General features: G+C 38.6%; 1 protein-coding gene across 1 annotated transcript in view; it reads right to left on the bottom strand.

Annotated features, from left to right (window-relative positions):
- Positions 1-19,188, bottom strand: part of TTC12 (tetratricopeptide repeat domain 12) — a 31,860-nt gene that overhangs the window by 5,230 nt on the left and 7,442 nt on the right. The window contains exons 6-17 of the mRNA XM_053452039.1: positions 18,695-18,754; positions 12,683-12,754; positions 12,404-12,464; positions 10,642-10,830; positions 10,062-10,131; positions 8,728-8,816; positions 8,305-8,473; positions 6,583-6,675; positions 5,168-5,231; positions 1,537-1,671; positions 1,106-1,210; positions 293-361 (exon numbers count right to left, since the gene is read on the bottom strand). Of these exons, the coding sequence (XP_053308014.1) occupies positions 293-361; positions 1,106-1,210; positions 1,537-1,671; positions 5,168-5,231; positions 6,583-6,675; positions 8,305-8,473; positions 8,728-8,816; positions 10,062-10,131; positions 10,642-10,830; positions 12,404-12,464; positions 12,683-12,754; positions 18,695-18,754 (1,176 nt within the window). The remainder of the gene's footprint in view (positions 1-292; positions 362-1,105; positions 1,211-1,536; positions 1,672-5,167; positions 5,232-6,582; positions 6,676-8,304; positions 8,474-8,727; positions 8,817-10,061; positions 10,132-10,641; positions 10,831-12,403; positions 12,465-12,682; positions 12,755-18,694; positions 18,755-19,188) is intronic.

The raw sequence follows: 19,188 nt of genomic DNA, 5'->3' as shown, positions 1-19,188 counted from the left end.
AAATGCAACAGCCTCCTATCCGAAGTCGTGAAGGCTAAAACAGTGAAGGAATGTAAACATGCATAGGATAGGCATAAAGCTACCTTGTATGTAAGACTGAGGTTCTTGCAACACGAATAATAAGTAGATGGGATGAATAGTTTTCTGCTCTCAAAATGAAACCTTCTGTCAGCACAGTACTTGTTGTTTTTATTAGATCTACTTCTCGGGTACAAATTTTACGAAAAACAATGCTTTCCAACACAAGCAAGGGAGGGAAGTTAGAAATGAGAAGGTGAAAATTATCACTTACTGTAAGGACAATGCCATCATCGCTGTTTAAAAGGGTTAAACATCTACAGCTTATATCCATGCCACGATCCTAGAAATAAAAACCCAATATATAACAATGACTGCTGCTGTACAGTGAAGAACTGGAATCAAACAAAAGCAGTAACCTTTTAGAGAACATTGCTGCAGACCTAAGAATGCTGGCAAACATCCAAGTCAACCTGCGCATGTGGGTTCCATGTTAATCTCAGCTGCAGAAGAGCTTCTAATTAGTGGAGTGGAAACGGGAATGTTAAAAGGAGGGCACAGGCATCCCAGAGACCTCATTGCCTCTGCAGGGCTTGCAGTAATTGTGCTTTTAGGGACCTTATGTTTTCCTTGTGTAGCGTACAAAGATCTGTATGTCTGCAGACTGTGCTCATTGGGACTAGCTACTGCTAATGGCTGAATATTTTTCTCACACTCTTCCATCGTAGTCAACTGTTTTCAAAGTCTCGTTGGCTGAGTAAATGTAGTGCAGTCCACATTGCTTTGGTTTGTGGACTTCAGTGTATAGACATTGGCCTTTGGTGGACCTGGAGTTGGTAAACCATGAGTTCCAGATAATTTGGAAATGCCATGAGATGTTTTGTGTGACCATCGGTGGCATGAGATTTTTCAATCCATCCCAACTCACTTGCAACTCTCGTTTAGTAGATAAACACTGCAGTGTACCATGTATTGGCAGGTTTCCGGAAGGAGTAGCAAGAAATATCCAAAAACCCACCCATCTTCAAAATGTAACCAGTAAAGGCAAAATGTTGTTTTTTATCCACAAACTTCCCATCTCCTTTACCTGGGTGGCTGAATTCAGTTCCAAAGACAGGTTCAACATGAGGCCAAGCACTGCAGACAAAATGTCTCTGTACTCTGCTTCATCACCGTGCATAATGCACTCATCCTGAATAGACATGGAAAAGCACATTATTAAACCATGCGAAAGGAAGAAGTCCCCAATAGAACCGGGTTATATAGTGTCTTTCTTTACTGTCAAATGCTTCTGTAAACTCCATTAATTCTAGGAATGTTTTTTTCCCCCCACATAATCATGAGCATTCCTCATTATGGTATTAGAGAACGTAAAAGCTTACTCCTGTGTTTCAGTTGTCACAACGTTAACAAATAGTGCCAATAGAAGGAAACCCGGTGATAGATCATAGAGATGACTACTGCACGGAATATGTGCTACAATAATCTTGTAGACACAATCTCCCATAATTTACTTACCAAAATGAGCAAGCAGGAATCCCAGCTGTCTAGAGATGCAGCCATCTGCCTTCTTATATCTTCGTCTTCAATCAGGTTTCCTAGCATGCTTATACACTGGGGGAACACTGCCTTATTGGCCAGATTTACCTTCCGCTGCATCACAGAATATTTAGAGAGACTTGGTTAACATGCTCAGGGGTGAATGACAAAATCACATAAAGCTAACATGATGCATTTGGGACTTCGGTCCACTCAGAATGCTCGTTGAGAAAGCATGATATACTGTTTTCAAGCCTTCAGCGGTTCCTCTGTCAACACAAAGTATTTTCATACCAGTCCTGAATAATGTCTTTATTATAAATCAGCATACCCAATGCACCAAGTGCAGAATTAATTTTAATACCATGTTCATATCCGATTATTTGGCCACGTTTTTAACTGAAAATTTTATTGGATCTATCAACAAGACATACAGGCCAAATGTTTGGATTTCTTGCTAATTTCTCATTGTTGGAGATTGTGTTTCGACAGTAAAACAAATTTATAATCCTCTTTGTTACTGTCACACTTATTGTACTACTTTATTATACTACCAGCGGAAAGACATTTCTATTCAAGTGTTGGCATCACGTTGAAGGAAAAAAGGGATTCTTCCTAGCAGTCGTTTTGTTCAGCTAGACTCTCCTTTTTGTGTCAAAGTCCTATAAAATGCCTCTGTGAGAACTTAAGAGGGCTTATTCACTAAATGGTGATTTTCTGGTGACTTGAAGCAAGTTGGGACTTCTCACTGCAGTAGCTATGCACTATAAAGGGTTAACTCCAGTAAGAAGAGGTGAGCTGACTTTGCATAAAGCATAGTTAAGTTGGTGAGATAATATTTGTTTGTTTTTTTTGTTTTGTTTTTTTTGTTAAACTAACCCAAACTCCCTTTTTATGAATAAACCCCATCAGTTGAATTTGATCTTTCAATAAATGCTAAGACTGGTGGTGCAGTAAGATTATGCTCTTTATGTTTCACCCAATGGTAGGTGTCAGCCTAGGGTTAGTCCACGCACACATCAACACCCAAAATCGCTCCAACACCCATTCACTCTGCAATACACACACAATCTCACTCTCTTGTACCACTAAACCTAGCTCCTCATATAGCATAGGATTTTGTGGCTTCTACACCAGACCAGAAGGGAATATTGCCCTTCTCATGAAAGAAAGCTAGGTGGTGGGGGGGTGGTTTATAGGGGCTGGTGGAGACAATACAAGGTTTGATTGGACATGGCAGTGGCTGGGAAGGCATGGCAGCGTTGGTGGGGACAATACAGGGGCTGGAGAGGCATGGCAGCGTTGGTGGGGTATGACAGTGGCTGGTAGAGACAATATCTTTGTGTAAGTGGTTTCATGGAATTGGCATGTACTGCCCTGATAACTGGGCATCCAGGTCAGTGTGCATAATATCTGGGTGGAGTTTATCCACACTAGCTCTCCTCACTTTTGTGGATATTTGAAGCTAGCCCAACCCTAGCACACCTGGCCCCATCCCCTTATCTCAATCATTCCCCTCTTCCAGTCTCCAGTAAGGCAGGGAGTCCTAGGGAGTTCCCATGTATAGCTCTACAAAGTTTGTGTCACAAACTTGGGTTGCCTTTTCAGACAACTGAAAAGATTTTAATGTCACCAATTTAACTCCCTTATTTCTGCCTGGACCAAATGGGTTAAATAATTAAGACTAATATAACCTACAACCACAGCTGAATCTTGGATTTTCTTGAGTGACACAATTCTGGATATACTGCTTTGAGTAATTAATGAAAGTCTTGATTAGTATATCGTTAAGACAAGAGACATCGGCAATATTTCATCAGCTGTGGTCACTGAAAGATAAATGTAGCTAATATTATCTTGGTCAGTTGAATTTGCTTTTCTCCCTCATGAAACATCTCCCTGTGAAATATGAAATACGAGTACAGAGAGAGATTAATTTTAAACCTGATGAAAGATAACATAATGGATTTTGTCATTAACGGTCCATGTCAGAATAAAAATGATGTATGTTATAGGTAGGTACAAATGTATAACTTTAATAAAGTTATTTGCTGTATGGAAAAGAGAACCTATTTCGGTATGGTTTTTACGAGGTGGTGTATTGTACCGATCTGGATCAATCATCGGATGATACAGCCTTCCTAACAAGTTTGTAATATACAAATAATGGATCTGTGTACTAATCTATGCTTATTCTAGTGGGCCTTTCTGCTGCTCCTCTTCTTCAAACACTTCATGATCTTGGTCTCCGTGACACTGCTCTCTCCTGGTTCACATCCTACTTTTCTGATCATAATTTCAGCGTCTCAGTCTCCATTCTTCCCTTCCCCCTCTGTCGGGATACTCCAAGGCTGTTCTAGGACCCCTTCTGTTCTCATTTTACACTACTTCTTCACTTTGCAAACTAATCTCTCCCTTTGGCTTTCAATACTACCTGTATGCCAATGACACCCAGACCTACCTATCCTCTCCTGAGCTCTCTCCCTTGCATCTGTCTCTAACTGGATGTCTGCACTATTCCTAAAACTCACTCATAGTCACTCTCTCCAATGCTAACATTGCTTCAACAGTTTCCCGTACCTCCCAGTCTCCTCATGCTCGCTGTCTTGGTGTTGGCCTTGACTCTGTCCTCCTTGTTCAACCCTACATTCAGTGGGTCTCAAAAAAAAAAAACCTGCCATCTCCATCTTAAAAACATTGTCCACATATATCCCTCCTCAATACAAGATGCCACTAAGGCTCTTGTCCATGTCCTCATTGCCTCCCACCTCGATTATTGTAACTTTGTCTTATCTGGTCTCCCTCTTACCCATCCCGCCCCTCTATAATTTACCATGAATGCACCTGCCAGACTTATCTTCCTCTTCCATCGCTTAACGAACACCTCTCCTCTCTGTCAGTCTCTTGACTGGCTGCTTGCGAGCTACAAGAATGATTTAAAAATTCTGACTTCCTGTCAAAACTTTTCATAGTAGGTTCCCTTATTATATCTTGTCACGGATCACTTAATACACTCCTCTAACCAGTCTCTGTGCTTATCCGGTGATCTGACGGTCCTCTCCTCTGATTCCTAGCTCTCGTGCATGCTTGCAAGATTTCTCCAGGGCTGCCCCTATCCTCTGGAATGCCCTCCCCCCGGCCTGTCTTTCCCCCTGCCTTCAAAAATTCCCCCATTTCTTTAGGGACATCTAAAACTTTACATGTTAATGCCCTTCCTCCCATCTTCATTTAGCTCGCCTTTCCTAGTTCCTCTCCTGCCTTCATACAATACTCACACTATTGTGGCTGGTCCTTCCCTACAGTGACACTTTTACCCCTTGTGTAATAGATCCAGACTCACTTGAGCAGGGCCCCTTCTTACCTCTTGTTTTCTGTAAGTCGAATTGTGGTATTATTTACTACTTATGTCATGTTTGCCCATTGTACAGCTTTGCAGTATATGATGGCACTATATCAAACGAATAACTGTATGTAACGCAACAACTACAAAACTATCAATGCCAAACCTTTACAATGCTGTACAGGGAGGGTCAAGGAGACTTTCACGTGCGTGTGTTTTTAATATGATCTATGGATCGATATTTAGCAGTTTTCCGTGTATGTGACTTACCAATAAAGCAGTGATACGGGGCAATGATGCAGAAGAAAAGTTGGTCCTGAAATGGATTTTTGAGCTGATTTGGGGGAAAAAGTGCAAAGATTTGACACACAGATTTTTTTTTTTTTTTTTTTTTTAAAGAATGCGTAGTTAATACAGTTAATAGTAAACTGGATGTGATGTACCAAGATCAGTTATAGAATGCCTTAAAGGTGGGTTGTTCTTGTGAAATTAATATACAGTACATAAAATCAATTTGTAAATAGAGATGAAAGGGTTATATTCTTTGTAGCAGACTAAAACAATTTTAATTTGAAAACCAGATCTTCTTTTTTTTCGGTAATAAAGTGACTTATGCACGTTTACAAATTGTTTTATGTTTTTCTATAAATATAATGCCCTTTCACCAAAATTGCCCTAGCATTAATTTTTCCTACTCAGGAGAGCACAAACACAAGAAGCCAGGTAGGTATGACCACTAAACATGTGCAAATAGGCCAAAAACTATTTCAACAAATATTTCGGTTCATTTTTTGGCCCATTTGTTTTCGGGAAACAAATTTCATTCCCTGTCCATTCGGTTTGGCATTTTAATTCACGAACAAAATTGTTGCCCACATTCACTCTCTCTCACACTCGCTAAATGTTTCCCTATCTTCTCTGCCACCCATTTCCGCTTCAGCATCATTGCTTTATCTTCTCCTTATTCTTCAATCCTTAATCTGGTAAATTATTTTTTCGTCTGTATCAACACGGACATAACCTAGCAATTTCCGCCAAAATGGCGGCACTGAGGTGAGGATGCCCCTGCAAGCGCTGCCATATTGCCCTCAGTTCACGTGAGGGCAAAATGACGGTGCTTGGATTGACACACTCTCCCTGGATTGAAGGATCGATAGATTACATATTGCTGTTGGTGCTTTTGGTGACCCACTGCACGCTGCCATTTTGGCGGAAATTGCCGGGTTTTTTCCGCTGAGATGCAGACAAAGAAAGAAGATGCCAGATTAAACATAAGGAAGCGGTCGGCAGAGAAGGCAAGGAGACATTCAGAGAGCGTAAACGAGAATGCGAGTGTGATTGAATGTGTACCCATGAATTTTGTATGACAATTGGGAGATTTCTGCTTCATTTTCCTCTGATTCATATGGGGCTTCGTATGAATCGCTGAATTTACCAAAATTGGGTAAATTTGCAATTCGTACAAATTCGAATGCACAAGTCTAATGACCATTATTGTTTGTCTCGTTATTGTTTGTCACCATTTTTGCTATTTAAAATGTCTCTTTATAGACAAAAAGAAATGTCTGCCTCTTAATGTTTTTCTCTGTGACTCCTAAATTTCACATATTTGCCCAGCCCTGATCTTGTAATCTACAGATTATTCACCTACCCAGACCTTTAAACTATATAATGTTTGTAATTACCTTTTTTGTAGTGTTATTGCATGCAGTAAATTCATGGCATCACTTGCTCTGCCATCCATTAATAGTGCGAATTCTAGGAGGCTTTGCAGCAACCTGAGAGAGAGAAAAAAGTAAATAGCACCAGAAAATGTTTTCTTGTAATGCAAAGATATATTGAGCCAGACATTACATTATATGTGTAAGAAAAGAAGGGTCCCTTTTTAAAATGTGATATTACATTTAATACATATATGCTTTTGGAAAATTGAAATAACCACATGATCTTGATGCTTAAGTATCCCTTTTGTTTTATAACCTGTACCAGTGAGCAAATTCAATATCAATATACCGTATTGGCCTATAATCGGGGTTTAGCGCGGGGATGTGCAATTCGTATCGCCAGACGCCCAGAACCGAGCACTGGGCGCCGGGCAGTTGTTGCACAACCCTGGCTAAGTGTGTAATGATAGCAGTTATGCTGTACTACCGTCAATGTCTGGCTAAGTAGGGAGTTAAGATGACCATATCTGTTTAGTTAATGTTTATTTATGTAAATTTATTTATTTTCTTCAGATTTTTTTTATTAATTTTTATAAAATTAAATTCATAGCTTGTGATAAAGATTGGTCTTCTAACTCATCATTTTATATACTGCCATCATATATATCTAAGCAGTATATAACTTAGTTAAATCACTGTAATCACAAAAACATGAGTAAAAACCTGGAGCAAGGCAATTTTTTTCTACTACTTTTCAGGCAGGTCTAGTTACTAAGGGTCTAGTTCTCCGTCTAAAAATTAAATTAAACAGCAGCTTGTCTGTTAACAATAAGTTGAGTTGAAAGCTGGCAAGTTGGATGCTACAGGTTTCCAGTTAAGTTGGGGCAAGTTACTGTGAGGTTTAATTCTTCTGTCAATGCCAAGCGAGATGAACTCAACTGTTTTGAGTCTGTGTAGTGTCCAGTTGGCTACTGACCCTGTTAGTCCTACCGAGCTAAATGTAGTTCTGGATCGGCTCACCATCTCTTAAGGAGTTTGTTTGAATTGGAGTCAACATTTCTAAACCATCAATGGTGTATGAAGAATGATAGTATGATCGATCTAGTTAAATCTGTTCCTGCTATTTGACCAAAATTCACTCTACAACAAGAAACCAACTTTAAGAAATCAATGTATTTATTACAATAACAAACAAAGACTGTGAAGCGCCCATTTGGTTAACTCATACCATGTTCCCTGCTGTTCTTGCCTGACATCAGTTACTTGAAAAAAGCAAACACAAAAAAAATCTCTGTACCTCTGACTTAAAGTTAAGAAAGAAAAAAACGATCAGAGGTCACTTCTTAGTAGAATTTACAGATGGCACAAGGTCATCCTTTGAGATAAGAAGAAAGGAGTTTCCCTTTTCTGCTACAAAGGAATGGACTCTTTACTGGAACATTGAACTGGATTGACCTTTTTTTCTTTTTACAACCTTGGTAACTATGAAGCTTCACATTCTTTGAAACTGACTTTAAAAAATCTGAAGCAAAAATATGTCCACAGATGGCAAATCATCCCCTAAGGACAACATAAGAACATTTATTCTATATAAGAAATCTCTCATTCAGCCAGTACTGACTACCATGCCACAACCTGTATTCACTGCAAACATAGAGGCTAAACCAAAGCTTCATATAGCGGATGTGATATCATTTTACAGTGAAATTACACATATGATAATATACAAAGCAAGGAAAATACCTTGGTGGGTCCACATTTTTTAGAAGTAGAGCCTTTCCTCCTTCTGTTGATGAACAAATATTCATCAGGCTGAGTGTTTCTCTTTGGACATCTGGAACCTCTGAGGAAAGTAGTGCATGGATGTGGGTACTCATGTCTTTGTGGGTCACCAATAAGTACTGGTTCTCCTCTACAGTGAACAATAAAAGAGAATGACATTAATCAATGGTATTTTAGTCCCAACATGTGTTCTGTTAATGTGATGACCCTGATAAAGCGCTGGGACCATTTTTCCTGTCTCTGTATAAGCTATACCAAATTTTATTTACTAAAATGTATTACAGGAAAGTTAAATATCAAATTCTACATTCAGGAGAGAGATTAATAAACCTGATAAATCTGAGATACTTTGTAAAGTTTTTATGTAGAAACTAAATGATTTACCATTTCTTCTGCAAACTGTCTGCCAAAGGGCGAGGACAGACATACAAAGATCTAGATGTAAGTGATCTGTTGGTGCTGTCACAAGGCTCCTGAAACACAAGGTCATTATTAGTTAGGTTGTGGGTCAGGGGGGTCTTTTTATTTTTCATATATATTTCAATTATATATATAATTGTGGCAATTAATTACTTTATAGAAAGGAGGTAGATAAGTGGAAACAGCCTCCCAACAAATGGCTATCCTGAATCTAAGAAGAAATCCGATTTACAGCAGTTAAAAACCAGCAGACTGGTTAATGTTGGCCCGTCATAATGACTGGTCAAGTGGGAATTTAAAACCTCTCTCCTTTCAATTGTCTCTTTAGTGAATATCCCATAATACCTTTATACATGGTTTAAGTGAAATGAGGTATTATATATAAGCTGCTTTATTTATATATATATATGTAATATTACGTACACACACTCACACTACATGGACAAAGTATTGACTATTACATTGACTATGAAACAAGGACTTTTAATTGCATTCTAAATACATAGACATTCTTATCATTCATAACATACATTAGTATGTATGGGAATGGTATGCTGAAGGGGACATACCAAGACTTTTCGACAATGCTATGCTTCCAATTTTAGGGAAACCGTTTGGGGAAACCCTTTTCTATTCCAGCATATCTGTACCCCAATGCAAGGTCCATACAGATGAGGTTGGATGCGTTTGGTGTGGAGGAACTTGACCGGCCTGCATAGAGCTCTGACCTCAACCCCATCAAGCACATTTGGCATGAACTGGAATGGAGATTGCGAGCCTTCTCCTCCAACATCAGTGCCTGACCTCACAAAAGCTTTACTGATGAATGGGCAAAGATTCCAAGAGAAATGCTCCAAAATCTCACGGAAATCCTTCCCAGAGGAGTGGGAGCTGTTATAGCTGCAAAGGGGGGGCAACTACATATTAATCTATATGTATTTAGAATGCAATGTGATCAACGTCCCTGGTAGTGTAAGTCACTGATTCAGTGTCTAAATACTTTTGTCCATATAGTGTATATTCATAGTTGCACCTTATTTTTTCCCCCTCAGGTCAAAGTGTGAAAATATCAGTTAGTCGCCGTTCTTTGACTTAAAGAGGTTCTATAAAAAAGCTTTTAGTGTTCCCTCTTTTAAGGTACATATATTTCTGTAAACAACTTACAGCCTCTTCCTCAATGTGCGCAGTCACGCTGGCCGGCACAAAATAAACCCAGCGTTTCAAATGACTAAATCACAGCACTTCCAAACGTAATACTTGGTAATTTAACGCTTGCAGAGAGAAAGTAAATCTCATACCGGTTTATCACTTTGTTGTCGCCAATAATACGGAATCCATTGTTGGTCCGGAATAATGTTTGTCCTGTACCTGGAAAAACGAACGTTTTTCTTTTTTTTCTCCCTTAATCTCAACTTCCTTTTTTATAAATAAAAAATTCAATACGATATATTAAGTGAATTTAAAATGAATTGTAGAATGGTGATCGGGGAGTAGAGGTTTCATAAAACCAAATTACAATTTTGAAAAGAAATAAAATAACAATGGTCTAAGCCTTTGTGAGACTCTAGAATGGTGATCTAGAGGGAGTTGAATAGATTTGATTTCCTACAGTCTGAATTTCACATCTCATTTTGGAACATAAGTCCTAGTAAAGTAAGGGAAGTTGGAGGTATCCACACATGTTCATAAAATCTTTATTTAATTATATATAATTTTTGGCCTTTATAGCAATATCTTAAAGTGTCTCCTTTAACTTTGCATAGGTATTATTATATTATATTATCTTTTATTTATATAGCGCCAATAATTTACCCAGTGCTTAGTAATGACACTGTAATATAAACCTTCGTGTTGCTGAGCAAATACGATGGTACTCACAATCCTTAACTACTTCCACAAGAAGCTTGATGCCTCCAGAATAATATAAGGGAATCTGATCTTCTTTGGAGAGTTTCTGGAGAAGATGAGTTACAGTTAGAGCATTTTCCTTCCCAGCCTTAAACTCCTCCAGGGCATTTTGCTCTTGGCTATCTTTTCTCTCCTGGGAGTCCGCTTGATTAAGGTAACCTGTCGAGAGAGCGGGGAAACTGCCCAGTTATGTCTTTGATTTATGGATGCACATCTAATTTTATCAAATTGTGTGATAAACACATGCGTGTGCTAGCATCGTTTAGGAGGAACAGTCTGAGCATGTAAATAGAATCTCACCGATTTTATTAGATTGCAGAACATGGACCGTTATGTGTCAAAAATATAACTGATCAGAATCTTTACTAGGAATTATGGGAAACAGAAATAGAGCAGGAAATAGATCCCTCATTCATAATCAATCTACAACAGACAATACCATAAGTACTATTTAAGAGACCACTTCCTATATGTGAATACAAAGAGCCACGAGTGACCTCTCCAGCAGTAAAGGAGTTAGATATTTTCCTTAACTATATAATGGAGTAATTGATCATATTTCGGTTCATTTTTTTTTCTCCTTAACTATGAAACTGACCTTATTTCTACCTCCTTGGGATATAAAACTGACCAGCTGTGCACTAGAAAGAAGCAGCCTGAGGGAAAGTCTTCTGTATGTGCTGAAAAATACATCTCTGGTCTGTCTTGGGAAAATAATGTCAAAATATGCTTGGGCCCTTAATAAGCTGTGCCTAGACTGCATTAAAACAAAAGGCTGCTATTTGGAACAAATCTATTTCTACCAAATATTTAATACAAACACACATTTAAATATAAATTGTCCATAATATATATATGTGTAGGTGTTTTAAATGTACATATAGAAACATATGCAGCGTCATGCGTATACTTGTTACATTTTGTATTTCCTTTTCTTCTTGTGATGTAAAACTGTTAAAATACTAAGCGATCGTTTTGTATTGTTTACTTTTAAAATGGCGAGTCATTCCTTTTTTTTTTTTTTCTTAGAGAACAGTTACGCCGAAATATCCAAACCTGGTCTGCGAAAGCAGGTTCGGAGCTGTTTGAGATAAAATATCTGTAGAACCCAAGACATTTAAGGAATTGGTATTATGTCAAGCTACTGATGTATTCCCACTTTTGCTTACCAGCATGTGGGTTCGTTATTGTTAGCTTGCAGAAATGTCAACTCCGAGCATCCTTGGCCCTATAGATCATGAATTCTTTGTCTGATACAAATGATTTTATGAAGTTCAACCATTTTTTATTGTGCTACCTGTCCAGAATCGTTGGCCTTTGCAAAGTGTTCCCTTCTTAGTGTTACCTGTATATGAACTGTTCTAAACACCAGTTCATCTGCCACAATAGTCTAAGGATTTAGCCCATAAAGGAAAAGCATAGGTTTTGCTATTTGTTTAGGTGACCGTTTTAAAGATTCTGCTCATATTTAAGGATTTTAAATCCTTAGGATTCTTGGGTGCAATGAACATTTTCTATTATTTTGCTGTGACTGCCTTATTTTGCTTTCCTCCTGCGTGTTCATCCTTATCCGGCATCCATAAATATGATTCCCTAAAGTAAAGGTGATATATTCTTCATTTTAATGAATCATATTTCTGGATACCATGTTAGGATTAGCATGTAGGAGAAAAGCTAAATCAGGTAGTCAATATAGTATGACTTTTGTTTCATACAACTCAGAGTATCTTACCTTTCACTAGGTTCTCTAGGCTACAGTCAATTTGCATGGCCTTCAAATAACTTTTTCTAGCCTGTCGAAATAATAAGAGGTCAACATGTTTAAAAGGGAAGGGGTGGAATCTATTCTTTGAATATATTATTCAACTATATTATATACTTTTTTTCTTTTCTTTGTGTAAATGGCTTGTTTCTGAACACATCTTAATTTTAGCCATGAAGGTCTTTGCCTAAATAAAGAGTCTGTTTACTTGGAGAAGTTATCGTTCCCAAGACACTATGCAAACCTTACCTCCTCGTATTCTTTAAGTCCCAAATAAGCTCTTCCCATGTGTATGTAGGCTTTGGTGCATTTGTCGTTACACTGCAAGAAGATTAGGAAAAGTATATTGAAGCTGTGTCTATAAACTTGGTCTGTTAGGTTCTATTATCAGCGGGGACCGTTTGCAATCACATACGTTTATAATCAATATGTTTATGATCGATCACCTGAATTATTTAGGTTTTCTGCAACCTCAAAAGCTATAGCCCAAGTAGGAGGCTGTAACGCACTTCCCGGATAATGGATCTATTGTTTTAGCAAACTTTGCATGAATCTCTGTCAGGTTCTTATGTTAACCCCAGTGTTCCTCTGTAAAGCAATTATTACAACTATCCCAGGGTGAGGTTGGGCTATTTTCACATATAACACAAATAAAACTTACAGTAAGTGAATATTTTAATAATAGACCTCTAGCAGATTGTGTAGCTCACACAGAAGGAAACGATACACAATTACCAATAATATTGATAAAATATGAAACATGGAAACATACGTTAAGACACAGTGAGAGTAATATGCTCTACGTAGATACAGAATTGGCTTTAAGGATACTCTGGAATGAGACAGTTTCCCATTAAAATGTTTTGCAGGTAGGAGGACATAGGAAATGATCAGGATGCATTAAGGTAATGAGGGGCTTCAGTCACAACCATTGGACTCCAGCGCCACCTTAAAACAGTGGCTCTATGAGTTCGTGTATAACCTTTTTTATGGCAAATCCTGTCATTCGCATGTCCTTGCTTTTTGTAATGATTTCTGTTTCTGAGGCTAGGAACGCTGCTACGACCCATTTCCTATACAAATCAAATTTGATTATAAGAGGAATAAACATTTTCAATGTGAATTTCCAATAATCATCAATAAGTTGATCTTTCGTGTTCAGTGCACTAGTGGTTTATGCTCTGCAAGAATTGACTCTACGCTGTAATAGTTCCTTTTTTTGTAACATTCCCAGAATGAGCATACTATAAAAAGATACATAAAAGCTCTTTTACCGATGTTAAATGATGCTTTTTTTATTTTGCTGAAAGGATTTGTTGCTTTTATTATTTGGAGTACAAATTACTTTCTTTTAGATATGATCAGAATTTCAATCGAGGCGTTTGACGATACAGTTTTTAAAGTACTAATCCATTTGACAATTTTAAAAGAAAAAACATGTTTACTTCCTTTTCTTTTCATGTAAAATGAATTGTGCCTCGATTTTATATCTGTGTAGCAAACAGTGTTTCATCCAACCTTTTGTGTTGTCATTAACCCATTCCTTCTTTAACCTGCTTCCCGACCTCTCCTTAGATTGTGTACAAGGCAGAACTGGGGGTGGTTAGGCGGTCCTGGTACACAGCTACATTTCTATATTATTTTTTATTACTATTGTTTTATTTGGCACCATCATATTCCCCAGGGCTGTGCAGAGGAGCATATCCAGCAAGGTGCTGCACACTGTAGCATCTTGGTCATGCCACCCTGATGGGCCACATGACATTGATATTTTAAAATAACATACAACATATCTACAGCTTTATATGATCTTGCAATGGTCGGCAAGGTTTCCGTACACAGACACCGGTGTCTGCCACAAAGAATTCCTGTGACCTCTGGAAAATTGGTGATGCTTCTGTCTCACACCTGATCAGGTCTCACAACCTGGTCTCCTTTAACACCATGCTTTCAGTGGCCCTATACTATCGTTTTCTGTTTTGGGCCTTTGTAAAAGGAATACAAAGCTTCTATTAACACATTTTTAACCAAAGGGAACTATTCAGCATTGTTTCAAATGGAAAAAAAAGTGTTCTCCGCTGAGAAATGTTACTATTGAAAATGTCTCCCACAACGCATGTCTGTCCCTGTGATCTTGGTTGCTTTACACATCATGGAGTTCAGTTGAACGTGTATTGAGGGCTTCGTTATGTAAGTAAAAAGGCCAGAATTTAAAGATCACAACCAACATAGAAACTCTTTAGATGCTTTTTAGATTTCCAAGACTAACTGCTTTTTGTGTCACATGATAATTGAGTATTTCTCTGGGTAATTATGAACAAAGTTACACTTGAAACAGGTGATTATGGTCTTAATAAAAGTATTGACAAATTATAGCTGATTTAAGTTGGAAGACAAAGTATTGAATATTTAAACCCATTAAATATTGGACCATAATGCTTCACTGTGTGGTAAACAAGTTTTTGCGGCACACAACTTTTTTTTATTTAATGATTGAGCTCGCATAGAGTCAACATTTTAAGGCAATAACAGCTCAAGTGTTACACAAAGGAACAATAGATTCTTTAGAGTAATTATAGGCTGCTGATCCTGTGTCTCTCTCATGTCTGCGTCATATCCACCTCCACAATACTCAGCCTGCCAGTCACATATTTCTTAAGCCTATGACACTAAAAAAAGATAAATTCACCTAAATCAAGACACAAACACTAACCTTTACATTATCCTCACTTGTGGGGCTTACATATGTATACACTCACTGGTCACTTTATTAGGTACACCTGTTCAATTGCTTGTTAACAAATAGCTAATCAGCCAATCACTTAGCCAAGCATTTAGGCATGTAGTCTTGGTCAAGGCAACTTACTGAAGTTCAAACCGAGCATCAGAATGGGGAAGAAAAAGGATTTAAGTAACTTTGAACGTGGCATGGTTGTTGGTGCCGGGCGGGCTGGTCTGAGTATTTCAGAAACTGCTGATCTACTGGGATTTTTACGCACAACCATCTCTAGGGTTTACAGAGAATGGTCCGAAAAAGAGAAAATATCCATTGAGCGGCAGTTGTGTGGATGAAAATGCTTTATTGATGTCAGAGATCAGAGGAGAATGGGCAGACTGGTTTGAGGTGACAGAAAGGCAACAGTAACTCAAATAACCACTTGTTACAACCAAGATATGCAGAATACCATCTCTGAATGCACAACACAACGAACCTTGAAGCAGATGGGGTACAGCGGCAGAAGACCACCCCAGGTGCCACTCCTGTCAGCTAAGAACAAGAAACTGAGGCTACAGTTCGCACAGGCTCACCAAAATTGGACAATGGAAGACTGGAAGAATGTTGCCAGGTCTGATGAGTCTCGATTCCAGCTGCGACATTCAGATGGCAGGGCCAGACTTTGGCGTACACAATATGAAAGCATGCATCCATCCTGCCTTGTATCAATGGTTCAGGCTGCTGGTGGTGGTGGAATGGTGTGGGGGACATTTTCTTTGGGCCCCTTAGTACCAATTAAGCATTGCTACAGCCTACCCAAGTATTATTGCTGACCATGTCCATCCCTTTATGACCACTGTATACCCATCTTCTGATGGCTATTTCCAGCAGGATAATGCAGCATGTCACAAAGCTCACATCATCTCAAACTGGTTTCTTAAACATGACAATGAGTTCACTGCACTCCAATGGCCTCCACAGTCACCAGATCTCAATCCAATAGAGCACCTTTGGGATGTGGTGGAACGGGAGATTTGCATCATGGATGTACAGCCAACAAATCTGCAGCAACTGCGTGATGCCATCTTGTCCATATGGACCAAAATCTCTGTGGAATGTTTCCAGCACCTTCTAGAAAGTATGCCATGAAGAACAAAGGCAAATGGGGGTCCAACCCTGTACTAGCAAGGTGTACCTAATAATGTGGCCAGTGAGTGTATATTTAGTAACGTTGCAATGTTGACATTTGACCAGATCACGTTCAGGGCAAACAATGAGACTTGTAGTTATGTGACCACTCTCGGGCAGTAGTGAGGGAGAAAAAAACTTCAGAGGTTTCCATCCATTCAAACTTTAAATGCGGTGAGGAGTTACAAGTAATCTTGTGATGTATGTTATGTCTACTGTGACGCAAATGATCTCTGTATTTTAGCTGCTGAAACATTATTTCCATGGTAGTTTCAGCAAGGAAAATATTATAATACATTAAAAGGAGTCAATTCTTGTGGATCAAACAAAAATAGTATAAATGGGCTGGTTGGGGAAATCACCTGTGCAACCAGACCATTAAGCAATAGGGCACCATGGAGCCTGGTCACCTAACTGGTGGAGGCCCGGTCAGCCTATGCCAAAATACGCCATTGCCGCTGATAGGACTGACCCTGATTTCCAAATCGGTTTATATATAATTGGCGTCAACAATATGCCAAAAAGTCTCTACAACAATATAGTATGGGAATAAGAATAATATAAAACAATTTACTCATATCATATTAGTTTTATATTCTGTAAGTTTATAGAACCTCAAAACTTTATGACAAGAAATGATTACTATGCATATGTCCGATGAGATGCCTGCCGCTGAGTTTTGTTAAATATTGTCCCATTAGTCCTACTTGATCAGAAGGCTTCCAAAGAGATCTTATTAATATTTCAACATTAACATTATTAGAACAAGCAGTTAAAATAACAGCCAGTATGTTATTAAACCACTTAATCACAGATCATTTAGTAAAATAGCCCCATACCTTTATTGGAAAAATTGTGCCATGGAAAGTGAGCAATTACTGAAATGTTGTCTACAAAGCCTGTTCCCTTCCAAAGTAGTAGCTCTACTTTAAACAACTAATGACAATAAAATAACTGGTTCAATGTAATAAGTGGTTCCATTGGGACTGATGAAGCCAAGGACCGATTTGTCTATTTTGATGCCGCCTGGCAGGACTGTTCATAGGTCTGTCATCACTGTGGTCTTCGGCAAGTAGAGATTTGCTATAGTCACAACTTCCTATATATTTCAGTCCTTGGGGGATATTTACTAAAGGAGTCATTTGCAGGACAGTTCATTTAAACTTCCTGTTATGCATTATGAACAGCAAACCCAAACAAACTTCTTCTATAAGAGGGCTTGAGCTGGCCCTGTGTATTGCATAGGTAAATTATCGAGGAGCGTTTTAAGATTTCCTACACACTATGGACCAATTCATGCTTCATCATAGGACAAGTTTATTGCCAGTCTTGTATACCGGTCTAGGCTGACAGGTTGATGGGGACAATAGACCCTTCAACACTAAACCAGGGTCAGGTTGCCATATTGGATGATCAGGATCCCTGCGGCTAATGTGTCTGGTCTGGTGATATAAGAGATCTCCCTTGTCCAGATGCACCCTGGAGGTTTCCATAGTACTCTTACTTGACATAGCATTAGGATATGTTTGCCAGTGGTTCCATTTTGCAATTGGCCCAAACTAAAATGTCACTGCTCCCTCACAAAGCATGATGGCCATAGATGCTGAGCACTGGTATGATGTCATATCCTGTTGCTCAGCACTTAAGCTGGAGCACTGAAGCAGAGGTCTGTAGAAACTGACCTTGAGCTCAAACAGGGATTAAGAAAGGAAAGAAGAGTGATAAAGACAAATATATAAAAAAGAGATAATGAAGAGAGAAAGAAGGGAAGGGGATAATAAGAAAGGAGTTATGGGGGGGGCAGATATGGTGGCAGCAGCCCATGGGTTTCATCTGATAATCCACCAAGCACCTTCCACCCATCCTGTTTAATAAAAAATATATTTAGATACACTTAGATTTGACAGGGTGGGTGCAACATGTTTGGCTTCTCAGATGGAACCCATGTGCTGCTGCAACAGTCCTTTAATTAAAAAAGAGAAAAGTAGGGTTAAATATAATGCAGATTATTCTTATTCAAGTTACTCCATTTATTCCCCAACAGAATCATATATAATATATATCTTGACAAAATAAACTGTGTGATGTGTATGCATGTACGCAAACTTGTTGGTTTCGGTGAATGTGCAAGTGTGATTTCTGCTAACTCGCATTGCACTAAACGTTAGTGAATGGCTTTGCCTGTATGTTCTCTCTTTATAGACCTGCCTCTAACATAAGTTCATAAATATTATTAGATGTAGGTTCTAAGTACAAAAGCTAGTCAGATGGAAACAAAAATCATAACAAACCATTTCTAATACCATAAAAGCAGTGTGTCTGCACAATACAGTATTTAGCCCAAGAAACACACTTACCTTTAATGCCCATTCACAATCTCTTATCCCTTCTTTGTATTTCTTTAATTTTATGTATGCCTGAAAAAGAAAAATCAACAAAACAAAATCAATGATTTCAAACATTAAGTACCATGAGCTAGTTGAATGTAGCATTGAGAACAAGCACTGTTGGGTTTTAGGCTCCTCGTTACCGTCTGCAGATGACGGTACGCGGATTAAATTCTGGGACTCGGTGATCCCCTTTAGCTGACATCAATTTGCTTCAACTGAGTTGCTCCAAAATGTCCCTCTTTGGCCCCAAATGCCTCTGTCCCGCTTTCCTCCTTTAGATGTCCCTTTTTTAGGAGCTCAGAATGTCTTCATTGAGCAGCCTGTCAGACATCATTGTGCACATTAAGGTATAAAAGAACTTGCAAAAAAGAGAGGCTGAGTGACAATTTAGAATGAGGGGACCTGCTGGTGGTTAGTGCCAATTTTGCTGGTTTTCATTGGCCGTATCAGCTGTCAGAATC

Source organism: Spea bombifrons, chromosome 12 (genome assembly GCF_027358695.1).
Source record: "Spea bombifrons isolate aSpeBom1 chromosome 12, aSpeBom1.2.pri, whole genome shotgun sequence".
In the NCBI taxonomy this organism is placed as follows: domain Eukaryota; kingdom Metazoa; phylum Chordata; class Amphibia; order Anura; family Pelobatidae; genus Spea; species Spea bombifrons.
The sequence above is the reverse complement of the archived record's forward strand: the minus strand, read 5'-3'. Positions and strand labels throughout refer to the sequence as shown.